At 38.7% G+C, this 22,619-nt stretch overlaps 1 protein-coding gene across 1 annotated transcript in view; it reads left to right on the plus strand.

Moving 5' to 3' along the window:
* The first annotated feature begins 6,184 nt into the window (after positions 1-6,184).
* bsg (basigin) overlaps positions 6,185-22,619 on the plus strand; it is a 31,309-nt gene continuing 14,874 nt past the window's right edge. Inside the window, exons 1-4 of the mRNA XM_060846291.1 lie at positions 6,185-6,410; positions 18,994-19,171; positions 20,360-20,448; positions 22,379-22,515. Of these exons, the coding sequence (XP_060702274.1) occupies positions 6,341-6,410; positions 18,994-19,171; positions 20,360-20,448; positions 22,379-22,515 (474 nt within the window). The 5' untranslated portion in view covers positions 6,185-6,340. The remainder of the gene's footprint in view (positions 6,411-18,993; positions 19,172-20,359; positions 20,449-22,378; positions 22,516-22,619) is intronic.

Genomic DNA, 22,619 nt, shown 5'->3' on the forward strand with positions numbered 1-22,619 from the left:
TTTTTTCTCCACCCCTTATGTCAATGTTTTTGTCTGTAATGACATTGTAAGTAGGAAATGAGAGTTTTAAAATAGTAAAATTAGAAGTCAACAGTTTGCAGTTTATTTGTATTAGGTGCTATTTATTTGTAATAATTAATAGCTCATGTTAAGTGCAGAAACCTGGTCCATTTTTTCTGTTAACTTTGGGCTGTCTGACAGATAAATTGGGGACTGCATACTTTGATAAAAATTGTAACTTTTGTGATAATTCTAGGCTGGATTTCCATGACATGACACCATTGAAACTTGACAGGAGCCCCAGAACATTTAAATGACTAGTTTATCTATGCATATGTTCTGATCACGTGAACAGAGATGAGACACAAATGCTCTTTTCAGACAATTGTGTCTCTTCAGTTTATAGTTAACTAGTTTGCAAGAAACAGTAAAGGAGCCAACTACAATTTCTTGAGTTAAAGAAAGAATGATTTTAATATTTGCTAACTCCAGGGAACGTAAAAATACCATGTCAAATGCACAGGTACATAGTATCCAGCTCAAAAAGTTGAAGAAATATACAGTTTTCAGACCTTAGGGTGTCCTTGGAGAATAACTGTTTAAAAATTAGACTACAGTTTTTTTTTTAAATTGATGTCATGTACCCTCAGCAGTATTGAATATTTCAGTTGTACTTTGAGTTTTCAATGTTCTAAAGTTTGGTTTTAATCAACTGTCACTGGGCACTTTTCCTTAGAGAGTGTGAGAGAACACTTTTTCCAAATGGTCCTGATTACAATCCATCTCTTCTGCTCTGCCAAAATCCATCCCTTCAGTACAGCTGGGCTGTGCATTCCAATATATTTGTTCCTTGTTTTCACAGTTGGTACCTCCAGACAATGTCTTTAATCTCCAATGTAAAATTTATCATACAAGTGTAAACCAAAATAGAAGAACAGCATTTCTTCATGTATGTCAAGACTGTATGTCTAGAGAGAAATATTAATTTTATTTCAGATAATTCTGCTCAGTCTATGTTGGTTTCACGACAGTTGACTAACCTGTGTGGTCAATTGATTGCCATATTCATTTTAAGTATATTTCCCTTTTTAAAAATTTTTGGTTCACAAAGATCCCAGGTATTAAAATTTGAAAATCAATCTATATTTTATCACGATCATGGCATTTCCAGAAGTAAATTAATCAAAATCAAAAATCTAGAATGAATAACATGCATAGATATGACAATGCAAATATGGACCTCTGCCAGAAATATTGAAGGATACAGAGTGAATACACAATTAAGTTTTGGTGTGATATCACCTAGAAGAGCAATTGTCCAGACACACAGCATAACAGCAAGGCCAATCAAACTGCTCTAGCATCAGTCATCATCTTCAAGAAAATAGGAAATTTGAAGTGCCATACAAACATGAGATTTCATAAATCTAATACTTCTTACAGGAACATATCACTTAAATATTTTTGCATAAACTAACTGTAAAGTGTATTTTTACTATTTCAAAAATATTAACAAGTAACATCTGGGATTATGGAATTGAATTTTTCTATCAGTATTTGACTGACATTTAAAAGTCTTTCACATTTAAAACAGCATGTTATTAATTATTTCATGTTCATCCCATTCTTTGAGACTAATATAGATCTTTGTGTAATAATTATGATAAATTTTCTGATTATGGCAATTTGTTCTTATTAAACCAATACTGAAATCTAAAGAGAAAGCAATAATAGGAGGGAAAAAAAAAGAAATGAATCAATAAGTAGAGCTTAAATCACAATCAATTTTGAGAGTTATCACTTGTAAAAAGGAAGTGAAAACTAAGATATGGAGTTGAGCGTTCTGCTATTTGGAAATCCTGGAAACAGTGAGTTGTGGTGGCAGGCAATGACGTAGGTGTTGATTTTAATGATGTGATGATGCAATGAAGGGCATGTAGTCTAGTTGTACAGCATGGAAACAGATCCTTTGGTCTGAACCATCCATGCTGACCAGGTAGTCTAAATTAATCTAGTCCCATTTGACAGTATTTGGCCCATATCATTCCAAACCCTTCTTATTCATGCATCTATTCAAATGCCTCTTACATGTTGTAATTGTACCCTCCTTCACCACTTCCTCTAGCAACTCATTCATTAACACTGAATTGAGGAAGAACGTCACCCAATGGGTTGTGAACCTGTGGAATCCCCTGCCCAGCGAACACGTTGTGGCCACTTCTTTGAATGTTTTTACAGCAAAGTTAAATTGATAGATTTTTGAATATTAAAGGAATTAAGGGTTATGGTGAGCAGACAGGTAAGTGCAGCTGAGTCCACAAAAAGATCAGCCATTAACTCATTGAATGGGCAGAGCAGGTTCAACAGACCAGATGGCCTTCTCCTATTTAAGTTCTTCAAAAAAAACTCAACCAAGTTAGTGAGCCATGATTTCCCACGCATAACACCATGTTGATTATCCCAAATCAGTCCTTTCTTTTCCAAATGCATGCAAATCCTGTCCCTCAGAATTCCCTTCAGCAACTCACTGGTCTAGAGTTCCCTTGCTTTTCCTTACAGCCCTTAAATAATGGCACCACATTAGCCAACCTCCAGTCTCTGGCACCTCACCGATGGCTATCAATGATATAAATATCTTAGCAAGTGGCCCAGCAATCACTTCACTAGCTTCCCACAAAGTCTAGGATACATCTAACTAGGTCCTGGGGATTTATCCATCTTTACGCCTTAAGACATTCAGCACCTCCTCCTTTGTAACATGGACACTTTAAGATATCACTATTTATTTCTGCAAATTCTCTAGCTTCCACATCCTTCTCCAAGGTAAATACTGACAAAATACTCATTGCACTTGTATGGGATACCACATTTAGATTTCAAAGAAAAACTTGATGGAAGAATGATCAGAGCACTTAATACAGAAGATATATTGATAGTGAGATTTCTTGCCAAGAAACGTATCAATGCTCCTTTTAAGAATGAGGTAGATCAAAGTAAAGCATTTTTTAAAATGACATTTCACTCAAAATGAATTATTTAAAAAATATGTTCATGATATGTCTGAACTACTGCCATTGTTTATTTCCCATCTCCAATTTCCCTGCTGAAGGAAGCTTCTTAACACCCTGCAGTTGTATGGTGTTAGGGCACCCATGTGCTTAGGTAGGAATCAATATTTCCTCCAAGCTATAAGCCACATGGCAGCCCAAAAGTATCCAGCCTGTCAACAATACAGCCTCTTCAAATTGTCATGTATGAGCAGTAACATGAGGTGACAAGATATCCTGAAAATCTGCCAGTAATCATGCCGTGTCAGCCTAGAGGCTAGAAAAAAAAAACAAACTGCAGATGCTGGAATCCAAAGTAGACAAGCAGGAGGCTGGAAAAACAGAAAGCCAGACAGCATCAGGAGGTGAAGAAGTCAACATTTCAGGTGTAACCCTTCTTCAGGACTGTCCTGAATGGTTACACCCGAAATGTTGACTTCATCTCCTGTTGCTGCCTGGCATGCTGCATTCTCCCAGCCTCCTGCTTGTCTACTATGGTACTTACTTTGGCTCCCATAACAAGTGATTCACAGCTCACATCATATTGGTGATGTTGATGAACTTTTATTATAACTCCTGGCATTTACACAAGTACAGTATATGACTAGAGGAACTCATGTCTACACTTAAGCTAGGCAAGAGAGATGACTGCAGGACAGATTGTTCAATGTGTTATGCTTCAAGAGTACAGAGCTCAGTAAGATGAAGACAGCTTTATACCAATAGAATATGATATGGTGATGACACCATGAGCATGTCCCATAGAGGTATTGATATGAACCAGACCAGATCCCTCAAAATGTTTTAAAGGTGGTAGCCTAGGCCCTAACTTTTCTTTTTTTTAAAAAGACAAATGTAAAGTGCTATGTTCTGGATGCAATTCAACTGGTCAAATTAATCAATGTTAAGCTAAAACACATTTTATTCAAACATTATAGTTAAAATACAAAAGGAGGAAGAAATTATAACTTAACTGTGGGGAAAAAAATCTTAACAGAATAACAGACACCGTAACATTACTAATTAACTGTTCCAATATAGTAACATCCCATAGACACACCTTCGTAAAAAGGCAAATTCAGGTAAACAGATTTTCTTACATGCGATACCCATTGTAGGAAAAGAAACCTCATCTAGTTGTAATCAAGAGGGGAAAAAGCTTCAACTTCAAGGCTCCCAAAGCTTCTGCCAAATTTTTAAAGCAAAAAAAAAAGCAGAAATCCTTGTTGGACAGAGCTGGCCACACCCATGCAGGCTGCTTCTATTATTCCAATTTTTAAAAAACTCCAAGTCCTCCTAAGCTGTATGTTACCACAAACTGCTCGATAACTCTCATTCAATCTTTCTCTTGAAAGAAACTAGGACAGAATATGCCTCAAAGTCACAGCATCATCACTGTATCACACATTCACAGCAAGACATAACACAAGCAGCAGTGAAACATTCTAAATGGTATACGCATTTAAACAAATTGAGGGTGCGTTACTGAGACAATTGAGAAGGTTCACAGGGAAGGGGTTTCTAAGATTTTGACTAAGCAATCATAAACATAAGGTGGTATATTTCCAAGTCAAGATATTGTCAATAATATAAAACAAAGGACTATGAATGTTGGAGATCCAAAAGAAAAATAGGAATTGTTATCGGAACTCAGCAGGTCTAGCAGCATCTGAGGAGAAAGCAGAGTTAATATTTAGAGTCTGGTGGTTTATTGAATGGGTGGTGTCAAGATTATTTGTGGCTTAAACAGGAACATATAGTAGCCGGTGTTCTCATGCATCTGTTCTAAGTAGCAGAGATTACAGAGTATCAAAGATTCTGTTGAAGTTGTGTCACAGTGAAATACATAGTTTCAGTAGTAGTCTGTTATGCTTCTAAGTGTATAACTTTGTAAAGGGAAATGGACAGGCACCTGAGCAGGGAATTGCAGAGTTACAAGGATAGGTTGAGGAAAAGGAGATGAGCTGAGCTGCTCTCAACATGAACTGGCAATTAAAGATGGACTGAATGGCCTTCTTTTGCACGATAGCCATTCTACGTTACAATAGTGACTACATCACTTAGCACAAGCACTCGTAAGCTCTTCTCCTACAATCACACTACCTGCCCTTATCCCCTCCTGACCACCATTCCTCTAGTCCCAGTCCTGCATCCTGCCTCTCCAAAGTCTTAGCTGCCCACCATTCTTCGAATGTCCCTCACCTCTTGCCTATCACTCCACCCATTCTTCCCCACTTCATGTCAATCACTCATGCTCTTCCTGCACACATTCTTCTATCACTTTCATTCCTGCTCATTACTTCTCTTGTTCCTTCTGCTCCTGCCCATCACCCCTCCTATTCCTCTTCCTCATACCACTGCACCCCCTCCTGTCTTGTTCACATTGTGTCCATCATGCCACGGCCTGTACATCCCCATCCCCTTTGTTCTCCTGTCCCTCCCCATGCTACATCACTCCTTCTCATCCTGTCCCTCCTCCTATCCTGCCCATCCCTCCACCTATCCTGCTTCCATCCTACGTCCCTCCTCCGATCCTGCCCATCCCTCCTCCTATCCTGCCTCCATCCTACATGCCTCCTCCTATCCTGCCCATCCCTCCTCCTATCCTGCCTCCATCTTACGACCCTCCTCCTATCCTGCCCATCCCTCCTCCTATCCTGCCCATCCCTCCTCCTATCCTGCCTCCATCCTACATCCCTCCTCCTATCCTACCCATCCCTCCTCCTATCCTGCCCATCCCTCCTCCTATCCTGCCTCCATCCTCCATCCCTCCTCCTAACCCGCCTCCATCCCTCCTCCTCTCCCTCCTCCATCCTGCCCATCCCTCTCCATCACTCCTCCTCCTGTCCTTCCTCCATCCTGCCCACCCTTTCTTCTGTCCCTCCTCATCCTACATCACACCTTCTCCTCCTGTTCATCCCCAATCTGCCAATCCCTCCTCTCCCTCCCCCTGATCGCCCCAATGCTACCCTCTGCCTGTCCCTCCCACCACTCCTCTTGGCCCAACTGACATCACTCCTCCTGTCCCGCCTCCATCCTGCCCACCCTTTCTTCTGTCCCTCCCCATCACGCCTCTCCTGTTCGCCACCATTCTGCCCATCATTCCTCCTGTCCCTCCCCTTCCCCTCCTTCACGTCGTCGCGACGTTCCGGCTCTCAGAGCCCAGAGGACACGGGGACGGGTGAGAGGAAAGAGCCGAGCGGGGCTGGCCCTGAGCGACACAGTTTAAAACAGAGAAGGGGGGGGGAAAAAAGTGCAGAATAATAAAACATTGGGAGCCACCGAGGAGAAGAATGGGGACGAGGACGACGAGTAGTCTGGGCATCGTGATGCTGCTGGTTTACAGCGCCGGTGCTTTCACAGGTAAATAACAATGAATTCCATCTCCAAATTAAAATCCGTACTACCTCATAGATTTTTTAAAAAGTGTAATTTTTCACCTGAATCTGCTCCTCAGCCGTTTGTTTTAAGAAAATTAAACGAGGCCTTTTATCGGCCGCCCCCTTTTTTTCTCTCTCTCTCTTTCAGCGAGCAAAGGGTTTTTTTAAAAAAATCGTTAACAGACGGTCGGAGGGGCTCGGGGTGTCCGTTGTGAAGGCGGTCGGACGGTGTGTTACCGGCCGGCCCCGGTCATGGCTGGGATTAACTGGTCTGAACCTGTTTCCCAGGACGGCGGCCGAGCGCCACCAAACGCCGTCCCGCCTCGTCGAAATGGTGGCCCCTTTTTTTTTGTCGCGACGCTCTCAACTCATTATATAACTCACCAGCTCGTCAAATATCACTTTCCTTCTTCTGCCTCTCTTCCTAATTAACCCAACACACACACACAGAAAAATACCCGAATTAAATCGACACGCGGCCTCGGGAGTTTCAGCAGCTGTTTCTCAATTACTGGTAAATCGTGGAAGGGCCGAATTGCAAGTAGGAGGCAATTCAGTCCCTCGCGTTGGATCCACCATTTGATTAAACCGTGGCTGGTTTGATTCTGGCCTCCACTTTTCTTTCCTGTCCCCATACACCATTTGACATTCAGTTGCCAGCAGGTTTTGATGCCTTCGAGCTAGACTTTCGTTTATGTAGCTCAAGCAATGCGGTATCTATTTTGTGGTTATATCAATAAAAGCTTGGCGTTTGGTTTTTATTTAAAAAGATGATTTTAACGTTAACTGTGTAAAGTATAGACAGAAATGTAAGTACTTTGTACGTAAATCTGAACCTACAGATGTTTCCCATAGTCTGGAACAAGGTCAGTAATGCCCATCGGACATGGTGTTCTCTACTTTGGTCATTGCTGAAATATAAGTTTGAATAATTGAGAGACAGTGAGTATGTTATCGCTTGACTGGAAGATTTATCGTAAATGTTCCCCCAAAGGGAATTGGGTGAGTCCATGGTTTGAGATTTTGCAGTGTAAAGAACAGGAAATGTGTGGTTTATTTGCTTCAGGGACGTTCAGCTGACGTTTTTGAGCTGATGCAATTTTCATTTCCATGGTGATGAACATCAGAGTCATGATTCGCTCTTAATTTAGCATAAGTACTGTTCTGTGTAGCAAAAGTTTAGCTTAGACCGTTCTGAGTTATAAATTGAAACTAGGTCAGTAATAGCTTCAGTATAGTCAGCTTTACTTAGTAATCCTTTAGTGTGAAAGTCCACATGATAAACCTGAATCTGAGTAGCAAAGGTTTTGTTTCATTCCATTGAAGCAATGACCTACTCTGATTTTTTTTCTCTAATTTGTACTTAACTTAGTTCTAAGGATTAGTAAATTTTTAAAAATTCTAATATGGTTACAAATGTTTGTATTGCAAGGGGCATTGTGAAAACATAATGTACATTAATCTAATGCATCAGAGAGAAGTGTGTTCAGTTTTCATTCTTTTACTGGATGAGGTCAGTCAAGTAGGCTGTAGTAATGCAAACTTATTTGAAAATTAAAAAGCTAATGTTTGAACATGTCAGCTGAAGGAATGTCTTTAATTAGTAGCCTACAGGCTAGTTGTATGGGATTTAACAAAAAAAGTTCCAAATATTTGGGATTTGAACTCTTGTTGGCAGATAATTTGGATCAAAAAATTTGAATTGGAAACCTCTATTTCTAGTGCCCAACTTTTGCACATTATGATAGTAAGCTGGATGTGTTATCAGGTTTTACGGGCTTCATTTAACTTCAAACACATCTGAAGTTTACTTGACTTGCCATTTTACCTCCCCTATACTTATGTGGCACCCAAATATGAACAGATTGCACAGAGTTGTAGGATCTTTGAAAGCTTGTTGAAGATGTAGTAATATGTAGGACCTCTGTATACCTGGGTATGTCGCAATAACAAATGCCATTGATTCTGACTTTCTGCTGTGGATGAGCATCTGAGAGATACACTTCCAGAGAAAATTGCAGCAATGTGAAATTTTCATGTTTTAGGTTTGCATTATATTGCAGGAAAGTTATGCAGGTTGGGAATTTGGAAAGAGGCAAGTTTATTGTCATGGTGAATGTTGAGATGGTTCCCCTTGTGGGGGAGTCAAGTTCTAGAGATTTCAAATTCAAACCTGAGATGTTTCTCTGAGGGTCATTGGTTTATAGAGTCATAGATTCATACAACAGCGAAACAGACCCTTTTGGTCCAATCAATCCATATTGAACATAATCCCAAAATAAATGAGTCCCATCTGCCTGCTCCTGGCAATATACCTCCAAACTTTCCCATTCATGCACCTATCCAAATGTGTACATATTCAATTTTTTAGTTAAGGGAGTTGAGCTATTGCGGGGTGGGGTGGGGAGAGTGGAAAGAAACTTGGAATTGAAGCCACTGTATGTTCAGTCATGGTCTTATTAAATGGTGGAGGAAACTTGAGGGGGCTGAATGCCAGCTCTTTATTTTTGTTTCATTTGCTTGTGAATGAGAAAAATGCATATTCTGTACAAACAGACCCCATTCTTGGTTTATCATTAATATGATCTGATGGAGTTTGCTGAACCCATTTATTTCTCAAATAATTAAAATGTTCTTTGTCAAAGTTACAACATGTAATGATCATTATTAGCATTAACACAAATGAAATGCACAGTGTTTTGTGACATGATGCAGCTTTCTGTGACTTCCGTTCACTTCCACTAGATGGTTCATGTTCAGTATGATTGCCTGCAAGAATATCAACAAATATCAGCCTTATGTTAAATGGTGTTAGGCATTCAAGAATCAACTTGTGGATTAGAATCTCTTAGTATAGCTTCTGAATCAATGGTACAGTTGGTTCTGAAATTATGGGCTTTCGGTGATCATTCTTTTGTGTTATTTGGTATCGATCTTCACCAGTTCAGCAGCTTCAAAGTGGGTAGGTTGAGTTGGAGTTGTAGGGAAGGGACAAAATTTGAATTTTTTGTAATGTGCATTTATTTTGATTTTGGAGAAGATTTGTATTTAATTTTATCCATCGTTTTATCTTTGTAATAATGTGTGGATTACTCAATGAATGAAACATTCATAATCCAGCATGCAATTTCAAATATTCCTTGCATAATGTTTTTCATTGTTTTGTGGTTTATGGTTTTTCCCTAATTGCCTGTGAAAAGGTGACTGTAGTTTTTGAACTATTGGAATTCTGGCATACACCCACAGTATTTTTTTATTTCAAAAATATACTTTATTCGTAAATATTCATAAAATAATTTGATACACTGTACATTGGGTAATGCCATACATATGTTCACATTAACATACACAGTTTAGAATTTTCCTTTTTACATGCAGGTCTGTGCATTTCTAGCTCCTATGCCCATATATTGGGCTGAGGCGTCAGCAGAGCCCAAATGACTGCATGGGCCCCCTGATCTTCTTTAGACAGGCAGATGTTAAACGGTGGTCTTTCCCCACTGCGCCTTGGCGGCAGCTGCCCCAAGCTTCAGCGCGTCCCTCAGCACGTAGTCCTGGACCTTGGAATGTGCCAGTCTGCACACACCCACGGTATTATTATGGAGGGAGTTCAGCATTTTGATGCAGTGCAGTGCAAAGACAGCAGTATCCTTTTGAGTCAGGGTGCTGTGTAGCTCAGGGGTTTTGGAAGAGGTAATATTCCCATGCACCTCCAACCATTTCCTTCTTGATGTTAGAGATCATTTGATCTAATGGTTTTATTGAAGTGGCCTTGGTGAATTGTGATAGGTATGCTTTGTGATTGTACACCATGGTGTCACAGTGCTAGTGGTGGAGGCATTAATTATTCAAGGTGATGGGATGAGTCACTTGTGGATGGTGTCAAGCATTTTGTGTGTTCTTGGAGCTACTCTCCTCCAAGCAAATGGTGAGGTTTCCATCTCACACTTGATTTTGTACCTGATACATGGAGGGCGGGCTTTAGGAAGCTGGAGATTGGTTCCTCACTGAACATTTTCCAGCCTTTGACATGCACTTGGAACTAGTATATTTATATGAAAGGTCAGTAATAAACCCTAGGATGTCGATAGGCATTCTGAATGTACTGTCACCAAAGTGAAGGGAGATACTTTCTCTTGTTGGAGGTGGTTTCTTGGCAGTTGTATGAATGTTAACTTGCCATCGATCAGTCCAAGCCTGAATATTGTTTAGGTTTTCATGCACATGGGCACCAACTGTTTCAATATCTGAGGATTTGCAAATGTTACTCAGCACTAATTCTCAGGTAATCATCATCTTATATTGGAGAGAAAGTCATTAAAGTAGCAAGTGAAAATGATTAGCATTTAGCGAGTTTTGAGAAGATTTGTAGTTCTGGATGTAGGTTTGCTGGCTGAGCCGGAAGGTAAGGATTTGCTACCGTGAGGGATTCTTGAAGTGATGGCTTATGGATGTGTTGACTGGCCTTCAATAAGCATTGCGTTGTTATTTGTAATGTAATTTTCCAACTAGTGGATAGTTTCCCACTGATTCACATTTTTATTTTTGATAGGGATTCTTAATGGCCATGTTCATTCAAATGCTGCCTTGATGACAAGGGTAGTTACTCTCACCTCATCCTTAGGGTTCATCCTTTTTCTCCCATGTTTGGAGAAGCTTGTTGAGGAAATCAAAAGGTTTAGAGCAAGTGACCTCTGAACCAAATCCTTTTATGTTGTGGCTTCATCTTGTAGTCCTGTTTTCCTTGTACCCGATGATGATGTGCTGAAGCTTTGGTGCAGACTTTGCACCATTGAATTATGGAATGATGAAGTAAAATAAGGTGTTTTAAAAATGTGCTTCCCTGAATGTCATTCCTGTATAATGCACTCTGAAAATGCATTTAAACAATATCCTGTTCATGCACTGTCTGAAAGGATAACGGAACGGATTCAGTAGGGACTTTCAAAAGGCAGTTGGGTAACATTTTCTGGAGAAATTTGTAGAACTACAGGGATAAAAAAGGGAAGTAATAACCTTCTGAGCTTTGATTCCTTCGTATAAATTTTGTTTTATAGTCCAGATTTAAGTTCGGTTAAATATATTGGAGTTAGCACCATGAGTCAATAGCTCATGAGAAATAATATAAAATGTCTTAACATTTTAAGCTAAATGTTGTGAAAGAATTGTATTGTGTAATTTTATCATGTGCTCCACGTAATGACCATAAATGTTTTTTATACAGTTAATGGTAGGTCCCTGGGGAGTGTTGCTGAACAAAGAGACCTAGGGTTGCAGGTGCAAATTTCCTTCAAAATGGAGTCAGAGGTAGACAGGGTTGTGAAGAAAGGCATTTGGCTGGCCTGCCTTCATTGGTCGGAGTTGGGATGTCATGTTGCAGCTGTACAGGATGTAGAGACCAGTTTTAGAAAACTGTAGAATTCTGGTCGCCTTTCTATAGGAAGAATGTTGTTAATTTCGAGTGGGTGCAGAAAAGATTTACAAGAATGTTGCCAGGATTCGATGGTTTGAGTTGAGAGATAGGTTATTTCACCTGGAGTGTTTGAGGCTGAGGGCTGACCTTTACAGAGAGGTTTATATATATAAAAAAAAAGAGGGGTGTGGAGAAGGTAAATAGCTAATGTCTTTTTCCCAGGGTGAGAGAGATCAAAACTAGAGGGCATAGGTTTAAGGTGAGAGGGAAAAGATTTAAAAGGGACCTGAGGGGTAACATTTTCATGCAGAGGATGGTGCATGTATGTAATGGGCTGCGAGAGAAAGAAGTGAAAGTGGGTGCAATTACAACGTTTAAAAGAATCCTGGATGTGTATATGAATAGGAGGAGTTTAGTGAATCTGTGCCAAATACTAACAAATGGGACCAGATCAGATTGAGATGTCTGGTCGGTGTAGATGAATTGGACCGATGCGTCTGTTTCTGTGCTATATGACTAGGAATTTGTCTGCACGGCAGCTTAGTTTTTGCTTTCATACATATTACAATTTGACCCTAATGGGCATGAACTCCATTACATCAAATTCTGTTGCAACTTGCATAACTTTGATTTTTTTTGGTACACTTTGCCAAATTTCTTTCAGCAGATAGATCATAGCCTTTGGAGGTGGGAGCTTTCTGTCAGAATTTCATGTAGGTGATCATTCCTCTTTTTCATTGGTCACTAAGTATAACACATTCACTGATGGCCTGTGATAGCTTCGATGTTGTTGGTGCCCATTATTTTTGGTAACATGGATAGTTCATCAAGTTGGACATTAGATTTAGTTCCGTAACGTGTATGGGTAGTTCTGTTATAATGCACATTTCATTAACATAATTGACAAATTGGGGACACTGTTTATAAAGTGTGAACTTTTAAAATGTGCATTGGCTGTAATGTGATTACATTGCCAACACTTTAAGCACTGTTTCTAAAACTGTTTTTCTATAATGTGGGGTTGCACAAGAACGCACCCGTCACGTTACAGAAGAACTACCTGTATTCAATTTGGCACTTGTATACACTGCCTTTGACGGTTCCCTCTATTGGAGTGTAAATATTAGCAGATTACTTAGCAGTGCTAAGTGTCCACTCGAATTGATATTAACCTGCACTTTGAATAAATCTATGCTTTGGAATGTTAACGTTTTAAAAATCCCATGTTTGAGAAATCTTATGGTAGCAGCACAGAACTGAATTTCTATGTGTGGAAGTAAATGATGGTACTAAAATAATACCAATAAAAGGAAAATTATAAGTGTCCAATGATTTATTAAGCATTGATTATCACCCTTTACCAGAGAATAATGGTGAGAGTAGCTGGCAAAATGCCCATACCCATGTCTTCTATATTACTCAATTGAGAAAAATAGGCAGAATTTAAGCACCAGTTGGAGTGAAGTGTGAAAGTTCAGAAAATGTATTGGTAAGCTATCATTCAAAGGAACTGAAACAGCTATTTGGATGGAAAAATGATTCTTGCTACCACCTTGTGGTGAGAAGTCAGTATTTCAGATTTCTAAATATGTTAGCCACTCACTTAATCTGCTTTCTCCTCATCTTGTTAGGAGTCTCTTTAATCCCGTTCTTGATGGCACTAATTTTCTAAATGTCTTTTAGGATTTGTTACTACAGCAGCTACCTAATCTGAGTCAAATCAAATTCCACGAATATTGGAAATCTGAAATAAAAACAGAAAGTGCTGGAGAACCTAGCAGCATCTGTGGAGAGTGAGAGTTAACATTTCAAGTCCATTATGACTTCTTAAGAACCTAATCTTTTTGCTTTTTAGTCTCATTTACATTTTCAATTGGAGCTGATTCTTTTTTTCAAAAAGAAGTTCTTTGTATTACAGTAATTCAACTGGAATTTATTACTGCTGTTTAAGGTCATAAGTATGCGTAGAAAGCATTTTTATATAGGTAGCCTGGAATGGGAAATAAAACTTTACCACTGCCATTTTGTCTGAAATGTTGCATGGTAGTTTTTTTTTTCAAAAGGCCTGTTTTGCTGAATGCTATACTTTCATAATACCATGTTATCTTCAATTAAATGTTGGAAAGCCATATACACTGTACTTGGCAAAACGTTGTTAGCACTTTTTCCTAAAAACACCAAATAATATGCTCAAGTTTCTGGAATCTGCATTTTTCCATTTTTATATTTTATATATGGCAAATTCTGTATCTTTTGAAATAAAATTTCTACCAGAACAAGTGGGTCATTCAGCCCCTTGAGCCTATTTTGCATTCAGTTCAGTGGCTGTACTTTAACTTCATTGGCCTATCACCATTTCACATCTCTAACACCTAATAATGCTTAAAGAATCATGGCATTTGGGCTGTTACACCCATGCAACCTTAAAGCTGAAAGTACAATTCTCAATAGAGAGAAAAATGTTTCTAAAGTGAGTTTCGATTTACATGAAGAATAAAATGCTTTTTATCCAAATGGTGAAAGATTGCAGCATTCTTGAGATGCAGAACTATGAGAATGTCCTTGTACGTGAAATGCAAAATGTTAGAATATAGGAGCATTGGGAAAACTAATAGAATTTTATTAATTATTGTGAACGTATATCTGGAGTACTGTGTACTTTATTGGTCTCATTATTTACCAAAGGATATAAATGCGTTGGCAACAGTTAGAAAAAGTTTGCTAGACGAATATAGGAGATGAACAGGTTTGCTTATGGGTATCTGTAGAAAAAGGAGTTGCTGTTAAAATATGAAGAGTTGCTCACTGAAGTCAGAGTTGAGTAGAATTCTGAGGGTCATGCATTTGGAGCTCTCACTGAAAAGGCTGCAGAAGCAGAACCATTTAAGGGATGTTATTGGTGAGCTCAAATGATTAAATTTTCAAATGTAGGCAGGAATGTGGATTCCTCACATCAGTCATGATCCTAGTGGTGGAGCAGGGTCGAATAGCCTACTCCTAACTTGTACGTGATGTTTGTTTGTTCTGAATAACTGCTGAATTACATAACACTAATGCAAAGATCTGATCTTTACTAACAATAAATGAAGATATGGCTCCTGCCATATCCGTAACACAGATTTCATTGTTTCTCATTTCTGTTTTGTCAATGGCTATGTGTAAAGATTGGAATAAAAATGTGCACTTTATGGATATTGTTTTGTTATTATACTGATTCAGAGATTCTAGGCAGCATGTCATTTATTATTTAGAATATTGATATTGCCCCAAATAGTTCAATATTTTGGTTTTGTCAAAACTTTTAAATGTCGTCTTCTCTGGAGTTAATGGCAGTTACGATTTGGCTTCATTGGATGCCCTTGAGGTTGTGCATGTAAAGGGCCCAAGGTGACTCTGAACAAAACAATAGTTGGTTGGCCAACAAGCCTTTTTCATTTGTGAACAGAGACTGTTGAGGCTTAAGAGTTAAGAGTGTATTTATTACTAGTATTAGAGATTTTTTTTCTTCAGCAAGCCACTGATTAATATTAGAGTATTCCAACACATCAAAGTCAACTGTTTTTAGATAGAAGTATAAATATTTAAATATTTGGTGCCATCCTATGAGTGCAACACTGGCCATCTTTCTGTCACTTTTTAAGGTCAAAATATTTGGCCTTTTCTTGCATCCATTTTATTTCACTTGTACGATCTAGGTTCACTAGTTTACCATGCCTTTTATGACCATATAATCATACAGTACAGAAGAGACCCTTTGGCCATTGAGTCTGTACCTTTTTCTGCCTTCCCGCTTACAGACTGATATTCATTGAAAAAGTGGAGCGGTTGCACATTTGAGGAGCATCGGTTCCCCCAGTCCTGAATGCTCTTGAAAAGTTGTTTTTTCTCTCTCTCTCCACCCTTACAAGGATAGATATTTGTAGGGACTCCATTTAGTTTATTTTTCACCAAATGGTCCGAAACATTTTTTTTAACTTTTTTTTTTGTTCCTGTGACAATATTTTGTTGTTCTTCATCTTTGGCTCCAGTAACTTGCCCACATTGCATCAACCACTATGTATATTCTAGTACCATTCATTCCTCCAACTGCTTGTAGATAGCTCCACCAATGTAGATTTTACAAAAGCTCATTCATGTTTCACAAATTTCAGTAACTAAACTTCAGCTGCAAAGAAGTTTGCGACATTTGAAGGACATGAAGGTGCTACATAAATATAATTTCTTTCCTCTCATTTGTTAACAGTCAAATAAAACTAAGGAAAAGTAAGGAATGAAAAGTAATTTTATGCAGACTTAACATTTCTTATGTTACACAATATATTTTGTGCTGTCATCATGTACATAGTCTCATGTTTGGTGTATTAATGTGCCTTTTAGACTTCACTGCTCCTTTTACTTGACTACCTGCTTTACCCCCCTCTCTCAAAGTTAATAATCTTGAGAAAGAATATCACCAAGCAGATTATTTTTGTTCTATGTTTAACCTAAGTTAACTAAAATATAGTTAACTCTTTTAACTTGTGCAGTGTTGAAATGGTTATTCATTGTTTCAACAACTTTCGGTATTTTTAACTTGTGCAATTATCTGTGAAATGTTTGTTGGATGTGCACTGAAATTCAATGACAGACAGCTTTATTACTGATCTTTCCCTTCCAAGATTTGAATCAATTAATTGACTGTCAGATAAGTGTGTATGTTGAAATGTTTCAAAATCCTGCCTTTAAACACATTTCATAAACAAGTGAGTAGTGTACATTGTGAATATGGCCGAGGCTGATGGCTAACATATCTTGACACGAGAGTTGCAGTGACATAACATTACTAGCTGATGGTGTGTTTTAATTATGAAATTTAAAGGCAAACTCATTTTTAATCAATCAATATAAGTTTATCACACATCTCTGAAATAATTGGGACTTGAACCTTGGGCACTATCAGTGTGCCAAAAGCACCTGTATGCTTGTTTGGAGAAGTAGAGTAATGCTTTGTGAGAACATTTTTAGTATATTCCTTTAATATTATTGAATATGTTCATTAACATAAATGTATGCAGCTTAAATGTATTCAACTTTTTCTTTTATTGCAAATGGCCTTTTTATTGCAGCTGGCTTTACAAAGTCACCTCTGTCTGAAGTAAAGCTAATGGAAGAGGATGTAGAATTGAACTGTGAGGTAACTGGAAAGCCCACACCTGAAATTCAGTGGTGGGCCACAGAGGGCAATGATTCAGAGGTAATGTCACAGCTCTATGATGGTGCATGGCAACGGCGAGTCAAAGTCAACTCCAGCTATAACATTGATGCCAAGAGCTCTATCAAGATAATGAATCTAAGTATCGAGGACACTGGCATATATGAATGCAGAGCCAGTAATGACCCCTACCGTAATGATTTACAAAAGAGTCCAAAAGTCAAGTGGATACGGTCCCAGGCGACATTAATAGTCATTGAACGTGAGTGGTGATTGCCAAGTTGAGGCAGACATGTGTACCAGTAGCTTTGTCCCAAGAGCCTGGTATGCATATTGGTGTCCCTTTTGCCATCCTTTCAAGAAAAGCTCCTGGCACATGCACCGCTGTCCTGTGATCAAAGCCTTACCAACCCTTCTCCACCTTGGCAGTTACCTGTTTTTATCCAGTGACTTGGTGCAAGGTTGTGAGATTGTTTCACAGCATTTGAATATTGAAGAAAAAATTATTTAAGTTATTTTGACTCCCACAAGAAGAACTCTTGAATTAATGGATTTCTAGCTGTCGAATGAAACTGATCAGGCACAATATTTAAAGAGCTGGTGGAAACTGCACATTTTTATGAAAAAAACAAACACTTTAAACTTGTTTACCCCTCCAAAGCATTATGGACCAAATTTTGGAATAAGAAAGGTTTTGCTTAAAAAATTCCTTTTGTAATGTTGCAATCTCACACTTTGTTACTGGATTTTGCACTTTTACCTTCAAAGTTAGAAGATGGCACCTGAAAACTTTAGGAAGGCATAGATTATTCGGTGGTGTCTGAACGGCTACATTGTGATTGTCATTTTGATATCTGTAATGGTTGCCATGTTCTCCTCATCCATATTCTGACTTTGAGTGCATAGAATTCTCCTTAACCTTCTCCTTGCCATGTCCTGTGCTGTAGTGCCCTTGCATTTTGCTAGTTTGTTACAGTGGCTAAAATACTACAGTGCAAACCTATTATGTGTGGGAAAATGAGAATAAACAGGAACCTCAGTCTCTGATCAGATTTCTTTGGTTGTAACATTTTCTTTCGTACCAATGAATGAATTGGTTATTGTGTACCCTTATTTACGAACAACAACTAGTCTCTCTAAGATGATACTGGCATGTTACCAATGGGTTTATACAGTGTTGAGGGTACGTGACCTTTTTTGAAACAGAATGGTCTCTGTTTCAACACTTTTATTCAACTTTGTATCTTTTTGTGCAGAGATCAAACTAGCAGATAGCTCAAGTATCCTATCTGTTTTGTGTAGGCTGAAGTTTGTGACAACAAAACAGTAGTTTGGTTACAATGAAGTAGGTATTTTCTTAATCTGTTCAGATGTAATTTCACACATCTGGAGAGGGTGGGACTTGAACCTGCACCTCATTTTTCTAGAAACCAGATCATAGAGATTTATTTACATGTGATTTGACTCATCAACTTAGTTGATAATCAACTTTCCGGGCAGGTCGTGTACTTTTGTGGTCAGTGGAAAAAATATTTTTGACCATCCTTTGGGGAGGGTTTGTAGAGGGTTTGCATTTTGCTGCTGTAAAGAGCTTTAGTAGTTTACTTTCCTCCTTTGAAACCAATTTGTGCAAATGTCTCAACAAAGCAATTATACTTTTTGTAATACTACTAAAAACTGTACAATAATATTTCCGTTCACAGTGCAAGCTTTCACTTGACTATTGTTTGAGTTGAAAGCCATATATTGAATTGAAAATGGTTTTTGCATGTTTATAGTTCATGCTTTTAAATAGTAAAATTGTTAATTGAATTATTTGAGGTTTATTGTTGTTAGTGCTTTGTGTGGATCATTCATTTTGTTTTAATGTATACATGCATATTGAATGAAGTATGAAAGCTTGATTACTTTTTGTGGCAATCTTAGTCTCAAGCTGAACAACTCGTTCTTTCTTACAACCAGACCCAATAATTCTTGTGGATCCTCCTGTCTTGGAGTTGGGGGAATCTTTATCAGAAACAATACTTCGCTGCAACCTGACAAATCCACCCTCTGTTATTGAGGGGCATGTGTGGAAAAAGGATGGCATGAATATCTCAGACACCAGTAACAGTGGGAATTCAACAATTATGGAATACACGTACGTATCAGTGTTTTTACTGTCAGCTAGCTCCTGAAAAATTCTATTTTTAAGAAAAAAAACACGTCAATAACTTATGTCAGAATTACCACTTCGGATATTTTTCTTCCATTACCCCATTGTTGTAATGCTTTGTTGTTTTACTGTTTTTCTTAACCTATCCTCTCCTCCTTTCTCTTTGCCCCCTCCCCAGGAGGGATTTTTGTCCATGAGCAAAGTCCTGTTTCATATTAGTATTTGGCGTAGGTATTGAACCTTTCAGTATAAATTGCTCTTATATTTATTGTCACAACGTCTTTCAAGTTTGAATTGTAGGAATTTGAGTATTTAAACTTTGCATTAAAAAGTTTCCTGAATTTTTTTTTCTTTCTTTCAAACCTTTTGTGCCACTCATCCAAGATATTTACATACTATTTATGAATATACAGAGTTTTGGAAAGATGTTGCAGTGATTCTTGCTTTATTTGGCAATTTGTTGAAGGTATCTGTTGCTACAATGTTTTGCAGTTGCTCCAATTTTTAATTAATATTTATCTATGCCTTTGCATAAAAGCTAATCGTGAAAACAGAGTATGGGATAGGAATGGTGACTGTGCAAGCAGGAGAATGGCTGTTATAACTGTCCAGTCTCCATGGCAACAGTTTTGGGATACCAAACTTTCAGCTCTTGATTGCAATCATAATTTTGGGATGCTCTGTCTTGTTAATTTGAGATGCCAAATGTATTTAATGATAAATAAAACATCAAAAGTCGGTGGGTCAAATGGAGTAAAAAGTTTTGTACAGTTTACACACAGGATCCATAAGAAACTGAATATATAACTGTGTGAAATGTTGAGTTAAAAGTTGATTAAAATAATTTTTTCTTAGTGGTTTAAATTATATGTGGTTACTTTGAGAGTTAGAATCAAAATAAGCATTTAATTTTCTGTTTGTGGTGTACATGGCCTTTAGGAAGTAGTCACATCATATCGGCTTCATTAGTTATGTCTATCTGATGAACATTTTAAGATTCATCAGCCTCCTTCAGGATTAAGAGCCAGTTTACAATTTTTATTTTAGAAAACGCTTACATGGTAAATTTGAATAAATATTTCACCCAGAAAATCTGTTATTGTTCATAACAGAATCTTGTGTGTTTAATTGAAATATTTTCCTTTTGACTGCATTCACTTTTTTTTTCTTTAGACTGACTGGTGTTGATGCAAAACATTCAGGAGAGTACAGCTGCCATTACTTCACTACACCTGTTGTCAACCGTAGCATCTATGTGAAAGGTAAAGAATTTTACATGCATATTCCTTGATGATAGTGTGAACAAGCTAAATAAAAGTATAGATTGGAGTCATGTCCAGTTTCTGTGATAGATGTGCATGTAATTACAAAAGAATTGTTGAAAAACATCAGATGAATTTTCCCATATTCCGGCTGCGTCACTTTTGGGGAGTTTGTTGCAAGGTTTCCCTCCATGATCCTTGGCTACTTACACGGTTCCCTGCTGCTCACCTACACACCCCATCTCTATGACTCTGCTGTGGCATAGAGTGCTTACCAGTGCTGGGACTTTGTAGCATTCATGCTTTGCACATCATAGCTACCACTCTGGCTATACACAGTTTCAAATGCTGCTAGTCTGGTCTAAAATAACCATCCAGCATTGGCCTTGCTCCAGTGGACTCTGCAGAAATTCTTAAGAAGGTTAATGGCCTGTGCTCCACAACTGTAAGTCCCACTATTTCTGTTATCTCATACTCATTCTAACACTGCCATTGCATCTGACTCCCATGGTTCATGGTCTATCTTCCCACAATAGTTCTTGTCCACTCTTTCCCCGAACTAACTTCTGAGTGTCCAACTCACTCACTTTGCCTTTTATTACCTTTCTTGACCGAGAGGACCAGCCCTCTCACTGATCATAGTGCCCCTTGATTGGACTAAAGACTAATAGAACATAGAAAAATACAGCGCAGTACAGGCCCTTTGGCCCTCGATGTTGCGCCGACCCTAGCCCACTATCCTCCGTGTGCCTATCCAATGCTCGTTTAAATGCCCGTAAAGAGGTAGAGTCCACCACTGCTACTGGCAGGGCATTCCATGAACTCAAGACTCGCTGAGTAAAGAATCTACCCCTAACATCTGTCCTATACCTACCTCCCCTTAATTTAAAGCTATTCCCCCTCGTAATAGCTGACTCCATACGTGGAAAAAGGGTTGACAATGAGAACCTATCTAAACCCCTAATCATCTTGTACACCTCTATCAAGTCACCCCAAACCATCTTTTCTCCAATGAAAACACACCAAGTGCCTCAGCCTTTCCTCATACGATCTTCCTACCATCCCAGGCAATATCCTGGTAAACCTCCTCTGCACCCGTTCCAGTACCTCCACATCCTTTCTATAGTATGGCGACCAAAACTGCGCACATTACTGCAGATGCAGCCACACCAGTCTTATACAACTGGACTCGGGACTCCGGAACTCAATTCCTCTACCAATAAAAGCCAGTACGCCATATGCCTTCTTCACAACACTACTTACCTGGGTGGCAACTTTCAGAGATCTGTTTACATGGATACCAAGATCCACTCTACCAAGTATCTGACCATTAGCCCAGTACTCCATCTTCTTGTCACTCTAACCAAAGTGAATCACTTCACACTTACCTATATTGAACTCCATGAATCTACATTGAACTCCATCTTACCTACATTGAATTCCATAATCTTTAGACTTTGGACATGACCATATGGTTGAACCATAGGCAGAGTTGCATATGTTGTAAGGGTGTACAGCACTGTATCACAAACATTTCAGCCCTCTAGATCAGATCTGGCAAACATGGCGGGCTACTTGGCTTTCTGGCGCTAAAAGGCAAGGCAGAGATTCCAAGAACATTCAAATGAGTACTAAGAAATCAAGCTAAGTGCTCTAAAATGCGGACTGATCTGATGTATGAGATGGGTGCCTGTCCTTGAACATAGCAGTCCAGCAGCACATTGAAATGTAAGGTTTCATTGTGCTGCAAACTTCAGTATTGAACTGCTGAAATGTGTTCTAAATTAGTCCATGATGTGCCATGATGATATGGTGAGGTCAGTTCTTTGCTGGGTAGAGGGTGAATGCAGTTGATACAAACTCCAGCAGAAATGGAGAATGCTGATTGGGCTCATTTTGAAATGTGTAAAAAGTGTTTTTTTTAACCTAGCTGCACCTGGTGTAAGCAGTGACAAGAAATCTGAACATGGGAACGAAGGTGATGTTGGTGTACTCACATGCAAAAGCAGCGGGTATCCACCAGTCGAGAACTGGTTGTGGTCTCGAAAGACTGATGACGGTCATGAGGTAAACAAGGGCATTATTAACTAACTGTTCATGACTGTCTTAAGATATTTCTATACTTTGATTACACCTATTCAGTATTACTCCTTTACCGTTAGCATTTTTAA

The sequence above is a fragment of the Hemiscyllium ocellatum genome, chromosome 28, assembly GCF_020745735.1.
Source record: "Hemiscyllium ocellatum isolate sHemOce1 chromosome 28, sHemOce1.pat.X.cur, whole genome shotgun sequence".
Taxonomy (NCBI): Eukaryota; Metazoa; Chordata; class Chondrichthyes; order Orectolobiformes; family Hemiscylliidae; genus Hemiscyllium; species Hemiscyllium ocellatum.